General features: G+C 35.6%; 1 protein-coding gene across 1 annotated transcript; it reads right to left on the bottom strand.

The window, feature by feature from the left end:
• Window positions 1-1,622: 1,622 nt before the first annotated feature.
• On the bottom strand, window positions 1,623-19,564 carry LOC129799331 (unconventional myosin-Ia). Its single transcript, XM_055843139.1, has 12 exons — window positions 19,231-19,564; window positions 19,045-19,160; window positions 17,900-18,788; window positions 17,758-17,821; window positions 10,388-10,401; window positions 8,701-10,308; window positions 6,810-7,034; window positions 6,505-6,747; window positions 6,295-6,447; window positions 2,226-2,300; window positions 1,924-2,051; window positions 1,623-1,810 (listed from the first exon to the last, which is right to left on the bottom strand). The coding sequence occupies exons 1-12, from the start codon at window positions 19,342-19,344 to the stop codon at window positions 1,696-1,698; spliced, it is 3,744 nt and encodes a 1,247-aa protein (XP_055699114.1). The 5' UTR covers window positions 19,345-19,564; the 3' UTR covers window positions 1,623-1,695.
• Window positions 19,565-19,615: the final 51 nt, after the last annotated feature.

Below are 19,615 nucleotides of genomic sequence, written 5' to 3'. Positions count from 1 at the left end.
GTGTTTTGGATATGTCTGTCCTACTTTTTTGCAATCAAAATTCGGTTAAATTAAATTCAATTTATTATGACGTTCAACAGAAGAAGAAGAGTGCGAAAGAATGAGACAAACATATACAAAACTTATGAGAAAGAAAAGGATGTGAATATTAATGATTCAAATGAAGAATAAAAGGATGTGAATGAAATTTTACTGATTCAAATGGAGTGCTAAAGCCATTATTGACCTATTAAAATTTTTTTTTGGTGAACTAGGATAATTTTTCACACCTCTTTTGTTTTTTGATCTTTAGGTCACGCCCCTTTCAATCATAAAATGAACATGGAATTAAGGTTTTTGGTCAGTTAAACATCATATTTCAGAACAAATCGTTCTAATTTAGTTAGAAAATAACGCAAAATTAATCAGAAAGCACAACAACACTTTCTTAAGAAATCAATATGTCTCACATTCTTGTAATTTTCACAAAATCAAGAATATTTTGCTATTTTTAAGCATTAAAAATATTTTATTTCCGTTTTATATACTGACTGAGAGAAATTCGAAAAAGTTAAAATAACATTCCGGAAATGTTTTTCCCTGCAGTATTTTGATCCGAAATCGGTCTAAATATTATGCTTTTCAGGTGTATTATGGATTAAAGTTACCCTTTTTCTTGTTAATTTTACCCTTAAAAAAGTGCAAAATTAACATTAAAAAATGTTGATATATTTTTACACCTAAAAAGTGTTAAAATTATGAAGAAAAAAGGTCAATCGCACCCCCGTTTTCTCTCAGTGTATGATCAACTAATTAAATCTGTTTTTACTAACTAAATTGCAAACTTAAACCCGAAACTGAAGACTGTGCTCATGAAAAATAAGCCACGCCTCCTATAACAATTTTAATTGAAATACTTTTGCGAAGGATCCAAAAAATCTAACTTAGTTTTTGCTTAAAATAAGGTTTTTCTTAGTAGAAATTTTATCAATAAAAAAAATCGAAAGTGTTTAGGTGGGTTTAATAAACCACGCCCACTTGGATGCTTTGTGTATTTTTAGTTGAATTTTCCGTTCTTCTGTGTTGTTTCTGTGTGTTTTCGGCATCTTACCAAAAACTTCAATATTTATAAGTTCCAAAGGATTGAGTATCAGATCTTGCTTTAATTTTCTAAGTCCAATTTTTGTAGGGGGTGTGGTGAAGTTTTTCGTCGGTCGAACGGGAAAAACCTCCAAGAAGAAATTCAAATGAAAAATCTGAGATTTATTTCCATCGGAATCGGAGGCTATAAGTATCCCAAAAAATTGTGAAACATCAACTCTAATTGGCTTCTGAAGGAGGCGTGGCCTAAAATAACTTATGTGGCGTATTCAGGAAGCCACGCCCATTTGCCGTATTTTTAAAAACCAGATAAGACTTAGGGTGATTTTCTTGAGAAAATCTAATAGTATATTGATATTAAATGCTACAAATGCTGCATTTCAAACACTATAATCGCTCATACTCCTTCAAAAAGGCGTGGCCAGAAATTATCTATAGGCGGAGCTTAATTAAGAAGTCAAATGCTAATCCCATGCAAAATATGGTATTTTTCAAAACTAAAAAAAAAAGTTCCAATGAATGAATTATTGCCTCTGTTTTTTTTCTTAAGACATAAATTGTGCGCACAATTTTAAACTCAATCTCTACCGCAATTTCCTGTCCCAAATGCCCAATTCAAATAACAATTTCCATGCGATTTCCTTTTCGACTGACTCTTGGCGTTGTTTCAGGTACTCGACCGCATTTAAAGGTAAAAATGACTGTTTGTTGATTGAAATTGGCTTCAAATCTGCTCTCCCGAAGCCATCCCCCCAAAAAAGGTAGCATTTTTGTGGGAAATAATGAAATCAAATGAAAATCACAAATACAAGAAAAAAAAAGAAAATTCAATTTCCAACTCACTCTGTGCTTATGTGAACTTCTGGTGGCTTTGCTGTAGCATTCTGAATGACTAGAAAGAGCTTCGTGACAATTTCAATAACGTGACACGTTTGAAAGGCAAAATCACCCTTCTGGCGACTCATTTCCGACTTCGCACAGCAGCATTCCGGCCAGAGGAAGGAAAAGTCAATTTGTGTGGAAAATACACGATTTAAAGCGCACTTTCTTCCCGTACAAAATGTCGAGAAATTGCATTTGAAAGAAGGGACCAGGGAGGGGACGGGGGGAGTGAGATAAAGGGAAGAATATATGGGAGAACTCACCTGAAAGAGGCATCCTGTAGGGGATTCAGTCGGCTCGTGGTGATACATTGTTTGATGACGACATCGAGGACTCTCCTGCAAATTGAAAATTCAATATTAAAGTTCTGATTTACAATTTTAAAAGAAACACTTTTCTTCAGAATGTTCCTAAAAGAACTAAATAACATCGATAAACCAGTGATAAACCTAGATCAGCTTATTGTAAGGAAAGATTCTTAATTTCGATTCAAATTCTTAAATGAATAAATGAAACAAATACGGTAAGTGTGCCAAATTCCGGCCAGCTTGCAATTTCGGCCACCTTTTTTGTCTCTCGAATTTCCATAAACTTTTAGATTTTACGTACTCTAGAGATTATACAGTGCAAAAGAATAACAAAAAATGTAGCTTCGACAAACGAGATGACGTGAAAAAGATATTGGAAGAATTCCTGAAGGGCAAGGAACTATAAGAATGAAGGTGGCCGAAATAGGGCACCAAAGCCATGTCTATATTTTTATTCATTTTAAAATGTATTAAGAATGATTTTAGAGTAAATAAAAACGGTAAACTCTTTACAATGTTCCAAGCAACACTCTTACAAAAGAAAGAATAAAAAAATCAATTTGTATTTAAAATATTACATTTCAAACTTAAGACTTTGACGCTTGCATGCAACTATGCCGAAATTTGGCACACTTACCCTAAATCTAATTTTTGGGATGCGAATAGACTAACAGAAATATTATAGGTGATAAAAAAGGACCAGAATATCCTATATAATCAGTAAACTAGCAGACAGATTAGTGAGAGAAAAAATCAAATTTTGATTTTCATTTTAATTTGATTTTAAATGCCCAGTAAAAACCTATATTTTAATGATCAAACCAAAAGTGTTTATAAAGACTTTTAAAGTAAACCGAAAACGCCAAAATAGTTCCTTATTTATTTTCACTTTCTATATATTTACAATTCTTGTTTTCTGATTTAATTCTTGAATTTTGAAACTTTGTTTTAATAAATAGTAATTATTTTTATTATTCTGATCGAATACAGGCGATTAAAAGGGTAATTGCATGCCTTCATAACCTTTATTGTGAAAAAACAGTTTTTTCTGTTAAACCGTAAGAAGTGACAGAAAAAGTCGAGAACTATAGTCGTCGAAATCGGTTTCAAATTTTGAAGAATTTTGAAGAGAAGAATTTAGATATTTGAGGTTATGTATTACAGAAACAGTTTTTTGCAATTGAGACGCTTCTACCATTAATCCGACAAAGTATAAATAATCTAGGAAATTGTTAATATTTTAAAAGACCTTTCATTTGCATTTTGTATAATCAAAATCGGTCAAATAGAACTGGAGATACAGAGTTTTAAATTTTGAGAATTTGGACCCCTTAATCCCCGGTTTGACTAAAACCACTTTTTCGTAACAAGTATAAATATAACTCTGTCAAATCATCATCATCAACTTTTTACGATATGAATTTTGAGAAAAATGAGTTCGAATTTCGAAGCTATTGTAGCGTCACATTGATTCAATTTAATTGTGTGATTCTCTCATTCTAAATTCGATTCTGGGTTCACAAGAAATTTCCTTTAGAGGAATTCTAGTGTGCGAATGTCATTATGACTAATTAAAATTTTCTTACGTAGTAAATTCGGAACAACTAATCGAGAATCCGATTCATATCAGTTACTAAGTGTTTTATAGAGCTTCTCGCAATGACCATTCGGTTCTCACTGGGCTTTAATGTTATCCTACTTCCGAATTTACCACGAAAAATTGTCATGTGACATAGTCATACTATTACAGAGTTCTTTTACTGCTTTTCGGAAAGTTTTGCATTTTCTCAAGGTGACGCGATTAGCGTAATACAAGTTTAAAAAAAAAAATTAAAAATCAATTTTCATAGTGCGATATCAAGCTAACGCTTTAATGGATTTTGAAGTATAAAACCATTATTCAGACCTACACTCAACTGGATCTACAACGTAACACGTAGGGGAGACCGGGCGGTTTGAGACACTTTTTCGTGTTTTGACTTTAAGACATTATTCCAAAGAGCCAAGAAATCGTTTTAGAATTTTTTATGGCCCTCTACCCACAGGTATTAATTTTAATAAAGATTCTATTGAGATTCGAAAATAAAAAGGGCTTTCTTGGATAAGGAAAAATATTTAATCTATCGTTCTGTCCCTTACATCCTCAATCCGGGTCACCGTGGGACAAGAAAGGCGCAGTTGGGTACGGGTTTTTCTGAGATAATTCAGTATTTCCAGCTAATAAGAGCTACAGTCCTGCTTTACGTAATATCTCAGGAACAATCTCATCCGTGGAATACACTCTAAATCTCTTCAACCTTCTTCCCAGGGACGTTTTTTCAACACCATAGTATCCGGAAAACTTTGTGATCTTCCTGATACTTTTCAATCTTCATATCACTTTCTTTGAGACTGGTTTAACAGCCATGTCCGATAGAACACTTTTCTCACCTTTTTTCACGTTTTTTGCATATTTAGACATCAGAAAACTACGATAAATTACTATTTTTGATTGAGAATATTATTGTTGCTCTTGTTTTGGCAGCAAAACGATATGCAAGGTATCTACGAATTCATCGTAATTTTACGTCTCACTCATCAGTAGTGGCCCAAATATCCCCGTGTGTACTGTGTATTGGGGATGTAAATGAAAATTATGTTGATGGTCCTCCGATCGACTTAAAGAAGAATCTCAACATTTATGTATGTTTCACATAAGTTTTAAAAGATATTTTCTCAGAAATCTTTAGGAAATTTGCTCTAAAATAGGTATTTCATATTTTTGGAAAATGACAAAAACCAACAAATGAGGCATTTAGAGTGATCGTAGCGCGATGTCTTTGATGAACAAAACTGTAGTTCTAAGTGGTGTCTATCGTTCGGTGTCAATAGATTTTTAATATTTTGTTTAGTTTAGTTTTTACAATTTTTTACAATCTTACTCTAATACAATTTTTTTGGTTATTTTTAGAGAAACTGCAATTTTTCACCCTAAAGAAGTGGTTTTACGGGTTTTACAAAGTTTTTTGTAATTATCAAAATTAAAGCACAACTAATGACCTTTCCAACGGACCTACATTTTTTAAGTTCTGTTTACTAGAACTTGAAAAAAGTACTAGTTCTGATAAGTATAAGTTCTGTTAACCCTTTAAGGACAATTGGGTCACCGATGACCCAAAAATGAAATTTTTGCTATGACCTTCTAAAGTTGTGTTTTGCTCTAAAAAGTCAGAAAAAAAATGATTTTTCTGACCCCCAATTTTTGACATTCTCGTCCTTAATGGGTTAAGACATAATGGATAATGTAAGGCAAAGCAGAAAAATATAAAAGTATTTAATTAAAAAAAAATTGTGACGTGAATGAGCAAAACCAAAACCGTATTCTTAAGGCGTCTACACATTGGGAGCAATTTTCGTCAAAAATTGCGTTTTTTACAGAAATTTGACGTTTCCCCCTACAACGCTGCAGGGAATTTTCTTCAAAAAAGCAATTTTTGACAAAAATTGCTCCCAATGTGTAGAGGCCATAAATCAGGGAACTCGACTCTATCAAACGTACCATGTGAGACCTCTGAGACAAAAATCATGTTCCACAGTGTAATAGGACAGTTATGAACATTTCAAGAACATTATTTGCCCTTTATACGTAAGGGGTTTCTAAGGTGGTCAAGCGAAATCTTTAAGATAAAAAAACTTTCCTCTGCTTCATTAAAAATTTTCTTTGCAATGGGGATTCTAAAATTCTGGAATTACCAATAAAATGTGTAAAGTTATGAAGTATAAAATTTATAGTTTCTTATTATTATTCTTCCTAACTGTAAGGGCCCAAAACTGCAAATTGTAAATTTTAAAATTATCTATTTTTTTTAGATAAGAAAGGAGAAAAAAAGAACACTTCGTGATCTTTTTGTGTTACCTATCTGAGGAACAGTGAAGAAATATCAAAACTCAAAATTTTGTGTCTGTTCAAAACTACCCCATTGTACCTTACAGGATTTAACCTTTATAGTTTTCCCTAAAGAATGTAAAAAAAAACTAGACTCACCGGTCTGATGTGAAAGACAGCAATATCATCGGGATACGGTGACAGAGATAACCGATAGATTTCCGTTGCTGGCACACGATATTTCACTTGGAGAGTCTTCTGATCCAACAGAAGCATCGAACTTGTCGACAGAACCAGCAAAATTGGCACAAACTGCAAAGAAAATCTCTGAAAGTGAAAAATCTTCCCTTAAAAACTTATCAATCTTACCTTTCCACTCGTCCTGGTGATTTTATTGATGATATCCGCAAACACCACGTACTGATCATTAGTCTCCATGCTCAGTCTCTTCCACTGAATATTTTGCCTCAGTCGCACGTAATCCCCGATGAAAGGCCGTGCTATGCTCTTGGAATAGCACGCCTTCCTATCCCTGAAAATGATACTGGCAGTAACTTTCTCCCTCATGCGATTCCTCGCTGTTTGGTCAAACATTTTCCTGTATTTGTGACACTAAAAAAAAGTTGACAGGATTTAGAGCCCGGAATGGTATCTTCAGCAAGGAGGCTTCTTACTCGCCATCGATGGTAGATTTTGCGCAAAAGCTGAGAAGTTTCTGCGAGGAAATGTGGCACTCGAGGCCATTCATTGCACAGAGGACTCATGCTGTCCAGAGGAAGACGATGGGGCAGTAAAATAAGAAATTGGCGACGTTTTCGCTGAATATAGTGCTTCTCGATGACCTCCACAGCCCAATTAATCTGCCTTCGATACTTCAGCACCCGATATTCTGACCTTGACTGCGGGGATTTTGTGATAATCCATGAAAAACCGAAACGAATAATTTGCGATTATAGTGACTATTATTGCCATTTTGCTAATATTGAGCGAATTCTTGCGATTTCAATGAATATTTTCTGAATATTTCTTGCTAATATTTAGCGAATATTCACGATTGAAGTAAATATTGCGAATATATAGCGAATATCTGGAATATTTTGGAAATATTGAGCGAATATTCACAATCACAATGAATATTTTGAATATTTTAATTAATATTTAGGAAATATTTTAAAAGCATTTTGAATAACAATGATCAATTTGAATTTTTTTAATTAATATTCTACGAATATTGAACGAATATTCACATTTTCAGTGAGTATTTTGTGAATACTAAGCGAGTATTTGAATAAGTATTTAAGTAACTAGAATTCAGAGCAAGTATTTGAAATATCTCAAATATTTTGAGAATTTAGAGTGAATATTCGGGAATTCAGTGAATATCTTGCGAATATTCACAATCACACTGAATATTTTGAATATTTTAATTAATATTTTTTGAATATTTTAAAAGTATTTCGAAAAAATGAACAATTTGAACCATTCAATTAATATTCTATGAATATTGAGCGAATATTCACATTCGCGTATTTGAATATTTGAATAACTATTTAAGTAACTAGAATTCAGAGTGAAAATTTGAAAGATCTCAAACATTTTGCGAATTTAGAGTGAATATTCGGGAATTCAGTGAATATTTTGCGAATATTGGGCGAATATTCACAATCACAATGAATATTTTGAATATTTTAATGAATATTTAGGGAATATTTTAAAAATAATTCAGATAACAATGAATAATTTTAATCTTTTAATTAATATTCTATGAATATTGAACGAATATTCACATTTTCAGTGAATATTTTGCGAATACTAAGCGAGTATTTGAATATTTGAATAAGTATTTAAGTAACTATTATTCAGAGTAAATATTTGAAATATCTCAAATATTTTGAGAATTTAGAGTGAATATTCGAGAATTAAGTGCATATTTTGAGAATATTGGGCGAATATTCACAATCACAATGAATATTTTGAATACTTTAATTAATATTTGGGGAATATTTTAAAAATATTTCGAAAAAACTGAACAATTTAAATCTTTTAAATAATATTCTATGAATATTGAACGAATATTCACATTTTCAGTGAATATTTTGCGAATACTAAGCGAGTATTTGAATATTTGAATAAGTATTTAAGTAACTATTATTCAGAGTAAATATTTGAAATATCTCAAATATTTTGAGAATTTAGAGTGAATATTCGAGAATTCAGTGAATATTTTGCGAATATTGGGTGAATATTCACAATCACAATGAATATTTTGAATATTTTAATTAATATTTAGCGAATATTTCAAAAGTATTTCGAATAACAATGAACAATCTGAATCTTTTAATTAATATTCTACGAATATTGAACGAATATTCACATTTTCAGTGAATATTTGCGAATACTGAGCGAGTATTTGAATATTTGAATAAGTATTTAAGTAATAAGAATTCATAGTGAATATTTGAAAGATCTCAAACATTTTGCGAATTTAGAGTGAATATTCGGGAATTCAGTGAATATTTTGCGAATATTGGGCGAATATTGTGAGAATATCACTCAAAAATTTACCCTGTAGTGTCTCCAAAGCCTGGAAATTTTGATCTGACTCCTCCTCAGTCTCAGAAACCTCAGTCGATCCCTGTATCCGCGAAAAATTTTCTGTATGAGTGTTGCCAGCTCACCAAGGCGCATCCTCCGGAATTCCTCAACTTCAGCCACAGTTCTTGGGCTCCGGATAAAGACTCTCTGGGTGCAGATTGTGAATTCAGCCGTTGGCAGTGGCAGGGATCTCACGATCAAAGCAATAGCCTCTACAACAGATCCTCGCGGGAAATGTGGCCAAGTGAGATTATTGAGGAGTTTGTATCTGGCCAGGAAAGCCACATGGTTCATGCTGAAGCAGTACCCATTGCGCCAGATACTCAGCAATGGCATGAGGCTGAGATATCTGACTTGATGCTGAATCAGAGACATCTCAAAGTGTCGTGGTTCCTCGAATTCATTGGGCTTCAGGCAGAAGACATAGTGACTCTTCCTCCTGGCCAGACTCTTGAGCAGCGTATGGATTCCCACCCTGAGATTGCTGGCCAGGGAATTGGGACGCTTTGAGCTCCTTTTGGGATTCCCTTCTGGGAAGAGACTTTGTACTATTGGCAAATTGCTCTGAAACAGCCCATAGCTCACACTCCTCGGCAACTGCTCGGAATTCTTCTCCACAAATCCCGCAACGCTGTAGCTCACAGTTCCGGCATAGTGACGGATCTGAAAGCTACTTGGGTAGCTTCCAATGTCATCAGAAAGGAAATTCGGATGTCCGTCTGAACACTGATGAATCCGAGTCAAGTAGATCTCATCGCAGTTGACATGAGGCTCATCCAATAGGCTGAGAATCCCATAATTTGGCCGATCGAATAAATCACAGATTCCGGAATTGTCAAAGAAATCCACTCTGGTCCACTCCAAACCCTCCCGAATGTAAAGTTCTTGCTGCTCTTTGAGTACAGAGCCCAGGAAGTGCTGTTGCAGTCGCTCACTGCAGTAATTAATTGCCAATTGCTCAAGTGAATTCCGCTCTAGCACCTCAAATCCCGAAAAATCCAAAACTCCCAGGAATCTCTTATGCCCATTGAGACTTGTGCTCTTAATCTCTTCATTGATTCTCGTCACCAGCCACACAAAAAGCCTCCCGTACAATGTCCTGCACAGAGTCTGCTTCATCTTCGTGGCCACCTCAGCGTCCACTTCCATCCAATTGTCCGGAATCTGTGACCAACTGAGACTCGTCCGGGTGAGGCATAGCACCAAAACATCCACATGAATCTCCAGCAACTGAGCCATCTCGACAATTTCATACTCATTGGCAATTGTACAACCCTCAGTCCCATCGATATTCGTCGTGGGCAGAAATACCAAATTTCCCAGTTTCAGAACAACAGCCAGAATCCGGAAGATCGAGGTGATCTCCTCGCAATTGAAGCCCATGACATCAAGACTACGCTTTGACCGAGCAAAAGCCTGGCGATCATCTTCAGTGGCTGTACTATTCTTAAGGATATCATACTTATCGATATTTCGTTGGAGTTTCAGTGATTTCAGGAGGTGAATATCAGCTCCCGCAAGCAATTGATAGAATATATTGAAATTGCGCTCATTTCCACAAATATTTGTCACGCGAGTCTGGAAGATTTTTCCAACAATTTTATAAAGTTTTCTTGTAGAAAAAAGTAAGGAGGAATTTTTGATAGACATTACTCACTTTTTCCAGCATGTCTTTGAAGAAATGTAGGCGAAAAATAAGAATATATTTTAAGATGTATAATATTTAAACCTTTTTTTAAATTGTTTTATTTATTTTAGTTTGGACAAAAAGAGTTCCGATTAAAAAAAGCATATTTTGTTTCTCAAGATTTTTGAGAAATTAAAGAGGTTCTCTTTCATAAATACAGTAGACTCTCGCAAATTCGGCTCTTTTAAGATCGGACTACTTTTTAATTCGGGCAGCGGTTACATTTGAAAAAAGTTTGTTGAAATTTTTCAAGTTTAATTATGATTATCAAATGAATCAAAAATGCTCAAATTTGGCATGGTTAGTCTTAGTTTTGATGTGATTTTGCATTATTAAGGGGTTTTCATGCAATTTACGTTATATATGAGTGTGTAAACTCAATACTCAATATCTATATGCACATGAATAAAAAATCGTTGCATTTCAAAAAGTTTGTCGCCCGAATTTCTGTCTAATTCGGCTGACATTTCGGTCCCATATGCCCGAATTTGAGAGAGTCTACTGTATAGTCAGCGACTAAATGGTTTGTGACAGATCGGCTAATCGGCGCCGATCTGTCACTCTGATTGGCTGATCGGCAGCCATAATTAGTGAGTGGTAAGCATTTTTATCTCCTGATATTATGGCATTTAATTAACACTATCAGTAAATTACAAGGGGGAGATATTACCTTGGAAGTGGTGTACACTGAGGTGGAAGTACGGCGGAAGTGGAAGTCTCAAAAATGAAATGATTTTTGCGCTTTTCATTTAATTATAGAAAAAATGTTTGTGAGCATGTAACGCGATTAAAGATTGTCCTGAGGGTTAAATTAATGTTGTTTTTTTATTGCAATTGTCTTAAATATCTCATCAAAATTATCGTTAAAAAATTCAAATGTCGTTCAACTACTCCCTCCGTTCCAATGGATGAAACTTAATTGAATGCTTTACAAATATTTAAATTTCAAATTATATTTTCAGTTGGAATAGTGTAGTAATGGTCTATTCTTTCGGATGGTTTAGCTCCGTAAATTAATTTACGTAATTTAGTATTTTTTATAAATATAATTAAAGTCTCAATTGATCCTAACAATTGTCCTTGAAATATATATTAATTCCATTTTTTAAGGAAAAGAACTGTTTTTCTTGAAGATAGATCGAAAAGTAGTTTTTGACAGCTTTTAGGAAGGTTATATGTTTTTGTACCTTGTGACTATTCAATAGAAATTGGAAGAAATGCTGATCGGAAGGATCAATTAATGAAGATTATTCTAGGTGTTGAAGAACTTCCCACTAGGGGAAAGTGCCCATGCTTGATACGATCCAAGTTTGATAATAACTATTTTTTTCCTATGTTAATCAATAGTTATGACTCATCGCAATATATTTCAATACCTGGTGCTAAGCCTCACATTTCCTTAAAAAATTAGGATCCTAGCTCTTTTTTCCTAGTTTCAGGAAGCAAAAATCAAAAATAGGCCCAAAACTGTAATTTCGATTCATGATATTTCATAAGTATTTCTTAATTAATGTCGCTGTTCACGAAAACTACTATCATAGGCACATAGAGGGATCATCAGTACTAATATTTATGTAAAAATATTTGTACTTGGTGGACACTGTTTTTGTGGGTGGTAACAAATACATAAATTCTACTTGTGTCCATCCTATATTTTAAGAAGGGTCCATGAATGATAATTTTAATGTGGCAACTATATCATTAGATGTGATTCTTTCATAATTACACATATTGCAATCTGCCAATTTTACCGACAATTGACATAATCTTCAACCCTGTTGCCTGAATTTTAAGGTTGCAGAATGACATTTTTCATAGACTCAAAGTGAAAAAATGGTTTTCGCTAGCGCCCTAATGTCATAAAAACATGGCTTAGAAAAATTAGATAAAAGTGATTTTAAAACTAATAACCAGTCTTACAAACGATTTAAGCAAATAGATTAGAGTTCCGTCTAAATATTGATGTACAATTTTTTGTATCCGGTGAAATTTTTACAGTGAAAATGTACCTCCGAATTGTCGAATCAATTATTATACAGGAAGGCCCCGGACCCAACTTGTATAAAAATCGCCACTGAATTTCCATTTTCTTCTTGAGGAAAATCTAAGGATTTCCAGGAACTATTTGAGGTTGGATTATGAACCTAATAAGTGAAACATTTTTTTGTCATATTGGAAGAATCGCTTTGGTTTGTGTGTTAATTAGAAAATAATTACAAACCTTGGACATCATTTTACAGTATCAAGCATGGTAACTTTCCCCTACAACCCCTTTGGCACTTTGATAACGTCTGTTATGAGACACACAATTTCATGTTATTGCCTTCGAAAATTATGCTTTTTTCTTTGGGCCAAAAACTGACTTTTCTTAAAAAAGACTCATCAAAACTAAAAAAAAATTCTCACAGTTCTTGTCTTCTATGATTATTTCATCGAGTTTAGGTAGCCTAAATTAAACAATTTCCCTGAAATCTCATTAAATTTCCAACATATCACCATCGTGAGATGAAGATCAGTTTTTCCAATAGGCTTGACTGTTTTCTTCAGGACCTTTTCGACTGTATGCTGTTGTATTGGATCAATTTTCCATCAGTTGTTTCCAATCGATCCAAAACAAGACGATTTGTCGTAACAAACGAGGAGAAAAATGGCCACATTCGTTCGGTTAACCTTAAGCATTTCAGTCAAGAAAAATGGAACTTACAGTAGACTCTCGCAAATTCGGCTCTTTTAAGATCGGGCTACTTTTTAATTCGGGCAGCGGTAACATTTGAAAAAAGTTTGTTGTCATTTTTCAAATTTGATTATGATTATAAAATGAATCAAATATGCTCAAATTTGGCATGGTTTGTCTTAGTTTTGATGTGATTTTGCATTATTAAGAGATTTTCATGCAATTTACGATATATATCAGTGTGTAAACTCAATATCTATATGCACATGTCGCCCGAATTTCTGTCTAATTCGGCTGACATTTCGGTCCTATATGCCCGAATTTGAGAGAGTCTACTGTATATACCGATCTTGGAAACGTATCCAATATTTTGAAAATTACGAAATACAGTCGAATTATTGTTTTCCAACATCTTAACAATCTTTTCAAGTATTTTGCATAAATTTTCTTCCATTAGGATACTCACAATATCGTTATCAATGTTAGAGGTCGTTTAAAATGGCGTTGATCTTTCGAAGGGTAAATCCCTATTTCAAAATTTACTAAGACACCTTTTAATCATTCTAAAAGGAAGAACATGGTCTAAAGGGACAGATAATCCTAACCGGCTTATGTAGGTGAGATTCTTAACGTGAGCTAACTCGGAGTGCATGCAAATTCGATTTGATGCTGAAGTAGGGAGACGCCATTCAGTTATCTTGAATAAAATTCGTGAAATTATACAAGTTTTGTATTTGAACCAAAATGTCAAGGATTTGGATGAACTGACAGAAAAGTGTTATATGGGTGAAATGTAGACCAGAATGTTCTCTATAATTTTGCCGTAGAACTTGATCTCATCGATTACTCAGAAGCCAAGATAAGCGAGGTTTTTTGTTTCTTAACTCGTTTTTTCATCCAGAGTTCCCCAAGTAGTCATTTGTTGAACTTCAACTAAATCAAAGAATTGTTGTCTTTTGTGGGACTTTCCATTTAAAACCCTATTTTAAGTGTCTTGGTGGAGTAGAGGCAGTCAAATTGGCATCTGAGTGATTTCAAAGCGTTATTATGGGAAAAATCAATTTTTTCACACTTAAACGGCAAAATCGGAGTGATAGCGTAGTCTGAGCGGAAAGTGATGTATGGACGAAATGTAGAGACAAATGTGTTCTACAATTATGTCGAAGTAATCATCAAAATCGGTTCAGCGACAGTCGAGATAATTGAGGTTATGTGATATTGAAATTGGTTTTTCGACTGTGGCGCCCCTGGTGTTGGTCCCACGAAGTTCAAATATACTAGAAAGTTGTAGCATTTGGTGAGATCTTTCGTTTAAGCCCTCATTCATCAAAATCGGTCACATAGAACCGGAGATATGATTTTTTGAATTTCGTGAACTTTGACCCCTCATATCTCCGGTTCTATTGAAACCACAGCGCACATACGCACCATTTTGGAAACGTCCTAGACTGGACTACAACATACTAAAATTTCATTAACTTGCACAATGCCGTTTTTGAGAAAAGTGACTTTGAATTTCGATGAATTTTGACGCTATCACAGCGCCACCTGTGGTGACTTTTTGAACTTCCATCTGAAAGTGCTCATCGAGACGAAACCAAAAAGGTAAAATTTAGGTCGCTATGTTAATTAGAACCGGAGATAGAGGCCGGTCAATGTTCGAACTTTGACCCCTTATAGCTCGGGTCAGGGGTTTTAGATCGACTTAACGTTTTTTTTGTTTGATAGGTATAATCAACGGCTACAACATACTAAATTTTCAGCCCGATGCACAATGGAATTTTTGAGTTATTTAACTTATAAGATTTAAAAATTTTCTTTTTAATAATAGCGCCCCTAGCGGTGGTTTTATGAACTTGCGATGTTAGAAGGAGAAGTGGCATTTCACGAGAGCTTTCCAAAAAGCCCTCACTTTTTAAATTCTGACAATTAGAACCGGAGTTATGGCCATTTTAAGAAATTTTTTTTGGACCCTTATAGCTCGGGTCAGGGGGGTCGGGGAACCTTAAGTTTGGTATTGATGGAAAGCTCTAAGGCCCAGCTATAACATACTAAAATTTGAGTCCGCTGAATGCCATAGGGGCGGAGCTATTGAGAAAACAAAAAAAGGGGGGTCTTCAAAATGGCGGAAGGAGGGGTGGGGGGTGGGGGGTCTATGCACCAAGTTGCAATTTTCACCCGATATATAACCTTTGCCGAAAACCGCAAGTCGATATCTTTTTTAGTTTAGGAGCTATTAAGCTCCAAAGAGCGGCCGGCCGGCCGGCCGGGAACGTAAAATAGCCACATATATATTCGTGATCAGGAAGTGCTGAAACACATTTTGGCCAAATTTGAGGTCGATCGGACGACATGAAATTTTGTTAGGATTATAGTAGGTGAGATTGTTAAGAATCTCACCTAATATAGAGAGATTTTATATAGAGGACATACTGTCCTATTTTCTTCTAAGTAAATTGAATTGAATTGAATAACGCCCAAAATGCTTTTCCGTGCAAGTCCATCACTTCTTATCGTAAATGGCCACTTACGTTCCTTTAATAGACAAGGCCTCCTGCACGACACCTCGCGATTCCGCACGATCCAACTCGGATCAACCATCCGAGAGAAACTATTAAAATTGAGATTCTATTTTCAGTTAAATTAAAATGCAATTGCGATATTGAATAAAGTCAATAAATAATCCAGCTGTTGAAGAAAATTCACATTAGATTTTAGTCATTTCTTTTAAATTCGAAAGCCGGAAGTGCGTGGAAGTGCAGAAGTGCTGGAAATCACCTATGGCACTTCCGGGAGTGAGGAAGTCTTTGACTTTTTCCATACAAATTTAAGAAGTGCTGGAAGTGGTGTACATGATTTTTCGGCTAATATCCCCCCCTTGTGTAGCTCGAAACATCCCATATCATTTTTTTATATAACGATGGGGTTATCAGTCCTATGCAGAATCAAGTGCAGTGAAGCTTACTGAATGTAATTCGAACGGCTATAATCCCAGAAAACTTCCTTGCTGACCTAAAGGGGATTTGAACCCAGTACATTTGCATCGTAGAACGACTGCTCTACAACTTAATCCATTGAGTGCCCTAAAAGGTATCCCGGAAACATTATTGGCTGAATTGAATACTGATGCTTGAATTTAATTTTTTCCATTCACAAAATTTTACTTTTAATCTGACCAATTCTACCAAATTACCCCCCGGTCAGCTGCTGTAGCCTTATTGGTATCCTTAAATATCCCTAATAATGATTTGGTGCCGTTCCAACTAGTAGTTCGGAAGATATTGAGATCTAAAGATTGTCCCACCCCTGTCGAAATTGGGTCATTATGTTGAAGTGTTAATAACATCCGTTCAGTCACATTCTTGACGACACTTCGAATCAGTGAAATGAAGGAGTGCAATTTTGGAATAAGTTATCTAAAATTCAAATTGCTATAGAGATTTGCGAGTTTCACAGAATTTTGAAAATCTAGGGTAAATTAAGCTAATTCAAAACCTGTTCCAAATGGAAATTTTTCGCTACTCTAAATGGAAACGTCACTGTTTTCATGATAAATACAGTACTAAATTGCTATATTTATATATTTTTTATACGACAGTTTCATTATTTACTTAATTTTGCTCCAAATAAAACGAAAATCCATTCATATTCACAAATTTTAATTTATAAAATTCTCAGAAAAATTAAATGTGTATCTTTTCACCATTGAATTTTTCATCGAACGACCATGTTTTCCAATGAAAAGCACAATAAAGTGACTGTTGTTTATTCGTTTTGTTTAACATATATGTCATATTTCTGGCTAGTTTTAGTTAAATTAAGTGCTAATCTTTCTTTTTAACGGTACGTGAAGTTTTCAAATGAAATAATTACATATTTCTTGAACAAAAAGGTTTTTCTGAAGTGTCTGTAAATGCTTCAATAGGAAACCCCGGAAACATGACTTTTTTAGAGAGATTTCTTTATTGTTATAGATGGGAAAGGGGAAAAGACCAGGAATAAGAACAAATCCTGCACTCAAGAGCAACTCAATAAAGTTTTGGAAGCCTTTCATCGCGGTTTCACTTACACTGTTTGTCTCCAATTAAACTTTCTCTTGTCTCCATTTAGATTAATTTGTTTCCAATAGAAGCATTTTGCACTCGTGTATTTTTCTTGTATTTAAGAAGTTTTCAAATAATATTTAAAGAATTTTCACTAAACAGTAACATTCTAGAAGAGTCAAGGAGCAAATTTATGTAATTCTCTTCAGAAAAAATATGAACTTAATGTGTTGAATCTTCTCTCAAAGTTAAAGCGTCTGGAAATGGTTTTGAATTAGGACATTTACCCTATTAGAAAATCTTACTGCCGAACTGTGAAACTGGGAATTAATTTCTAATCCTGGTAATTGTGTCGAGGTACCCAATTACCATTATTACCATTATTACCATTACCAATTACAATTATTTTCAATTGAAATAATCCATCGAGATTCGGATTATTCTCTTCGCAACTTTGAATTTTTGTCTGTGATAAGGCTCTTTCCCGTAAAAAAGTTTAGAGAGATCTTTTCACGACCCCAAGTTATTATCTCAAACCGTTTAGCTTATAGAATTCATAGTCCGTAGGCAAAAATTTTAAATCTTTTTTTGTAAATTGCTTATCAAAAAAATTATAAACTTACAGTGATAGATGTGTCCGCCAATAACATCTCCCTTGAAGTCTAACTCAATGTCGAAGAACTTTCCCTGAAAAACGATTGCGTAAAAGTCTCAAGAGAGCTTCTAAGGATCAAAAAAGCGAAAGAAGACAAAGGAGAAACTTACAAAACGGCTAGAATTGCGATTCTTGGCAGTTTTGGCTGATCCCATGGCACTTATAAAAATGTCTGCATGGGCTATTTTGTCCCTGTATCGCTGTAACTCTGCCTCTTCCGTGGTCATGCGACTCCTCAGTATCCTTCGGAAGTTCTCCACAATACCCGAAATGTTCCCATAGCCTCGCCCAAAATGCGGCGGAGGCGTCTTGGCACGTCGATTTGGCACCCGATCACAGTCCATTGAGCACTTTGGCGTCCTGGAGGCCGCAGTGAAACCATAGCTTTTGGTGAGGCCATCGAGAGTGGCCAGTTTGTCGCGCATGTTGGCCTCCTGACGATGGAGGGAGCAGGAGCGCCGGAAGGGAATACTATCGTCATAGAGAGCTCTTGATAGTACTACGCTCTTGGGATGGTGCTCTCCGGCGCATGAATGGTGCTTTGGACACTTTTTGGCGATTTTGGGGGTGGAGTGGGTGTGAATTTGGCACTTAGAGGGCAAATTATCCGTACTCTTCCAATAGGATTCGGCCAATTTGTCATGGGAGCACTTTCTGAGACTCCCATAGCCAGATTTTTCACTCTCGAGGCTCCTCTGGCGCAAGATGCAGCCCCTGGAGAGGCTACATGCTCCAGGTGAATCCAGTGGAGCCTCGTGCTTGGGCGTGGAAGATCGGGATGCATTGCTGGAAGCGTGATTTGAGCAAGTCAGGGAAGTATTTGAGCCCTTTTGGCGCGATATCGCATAATTTCGTCGAATTTGGGGCAATCTTGTGAGGAAATCCACCACCATTTGGGCTGTTTCACTCTTACCACTCCCACTCTCACCCGACAGAATAATACTCTGGTCCTCATAGAAGTCCAATAGATTGGCATATGCTCTCCTTGCAACGCCAAATCTACGGAAAAAATCGCCAAAAAAAAATACAACTTTCCCTAATTTCTTTCGCACCAGAGAAAACCCAATAATGACTTTTTTATACGGGATGACAGGGAAAACTTTTAGAAACTTAGCACTAGAGATAAAGTCTCACCCTCCCGGAAAAAAAATCACCACCCACAAAAATCAAATTTAAAAGCGATTAATAGAAAAGTTTGGGACTTCATCAAAAAACCATTTTTTTGGAGGGGAAATCAATAAATGAGACATCTTACATGTGTGGTGGCAGCTTGAAGAGCCCCCGTGTGGCGTAGGTCTTCACGAGTTCCGGAGTGGCAAGAGGAAGTGGCTTGAAGGGATTGATAGACACCAAATGCGTCCCAATGTAGGTCTGCAAAAGACCAATGAAAAAGTTTCACTGAAAGTTCTTCCTTGGAACAGCACAAATGGTATTTTTTTACATAGATGTGATCCCTTTTGTATCTCAAGTGAAGGTTACTGATGAAGTTGTCCTCGGTGGGTGATTCCAGGAGCACAGAATCCCAACTACCCACTTCCTGTTCCGAATTGGGCATTTCTTGGAGGGGGATACGAGTCAGGGCGATAGAGAGTGATTTTTGAGCTCCTCCTTCACAGGTGGATTGTGCGAGGCCATTCGCCTGACTGACTGCCCGATTTCACAGCGAAAATGTGCGTCGGGGCGCGGATAGAACGTCAAAAAAGGCGTCGACAGCACCCTCTGACCAGGCGTCTCCACTGAAACCACCCTTGGCGCCTTCAAGCTCTCTCGCAGATGACGCTACAGTCTCCAACACCACCCCCAACCCCAACCCCTTACTCCCAAGA

This window comes from Phlebotomus papatasi, chromosome 1, assembly GCF_024763615.1.
Source record: "Phlebotomus papatasi isolate M1 chromosome 1, Ppap_2.1, whole genome shotgun sequence".
Lineage (NCBI taxonomy): Eukaryota > Metazoa > Arthropoda > Insecta > Diptera > Psychodidae > Phlebotomus > Phlebotomus papatasi.
Note: the sequence above shows the minus strand (reverse complement) of the source record. Positions and strands in the feature narration are given on the sequence as shown.

Excerpts from the sequence above, each read along its gene's own strand:
- LOC129799331 (XM_055843139.1), bottom strand. The coding sequence starts at position 19,344 with ATGCCCAATTCGGAACAGGAAGTGGGTAGTTGGGATTCTGTGCTCCTG. Across the intron at positions 17,822-17,899 it reads ATCGCAATTCTAGCCGTTTT|GGAAAGTTCTTCGACATTGA; the intron begins GTAAGTTTCTCC and ends ATCGTTTTTCAG. Across the intron at positions 2,052-2,225 it reads CTACAGGATGCCTCTTTCAG|TCGGAAATGAGTCGCCAGAA; the intron begins GTGAGTTCTCCC and ends TGCTGTGCGAAG.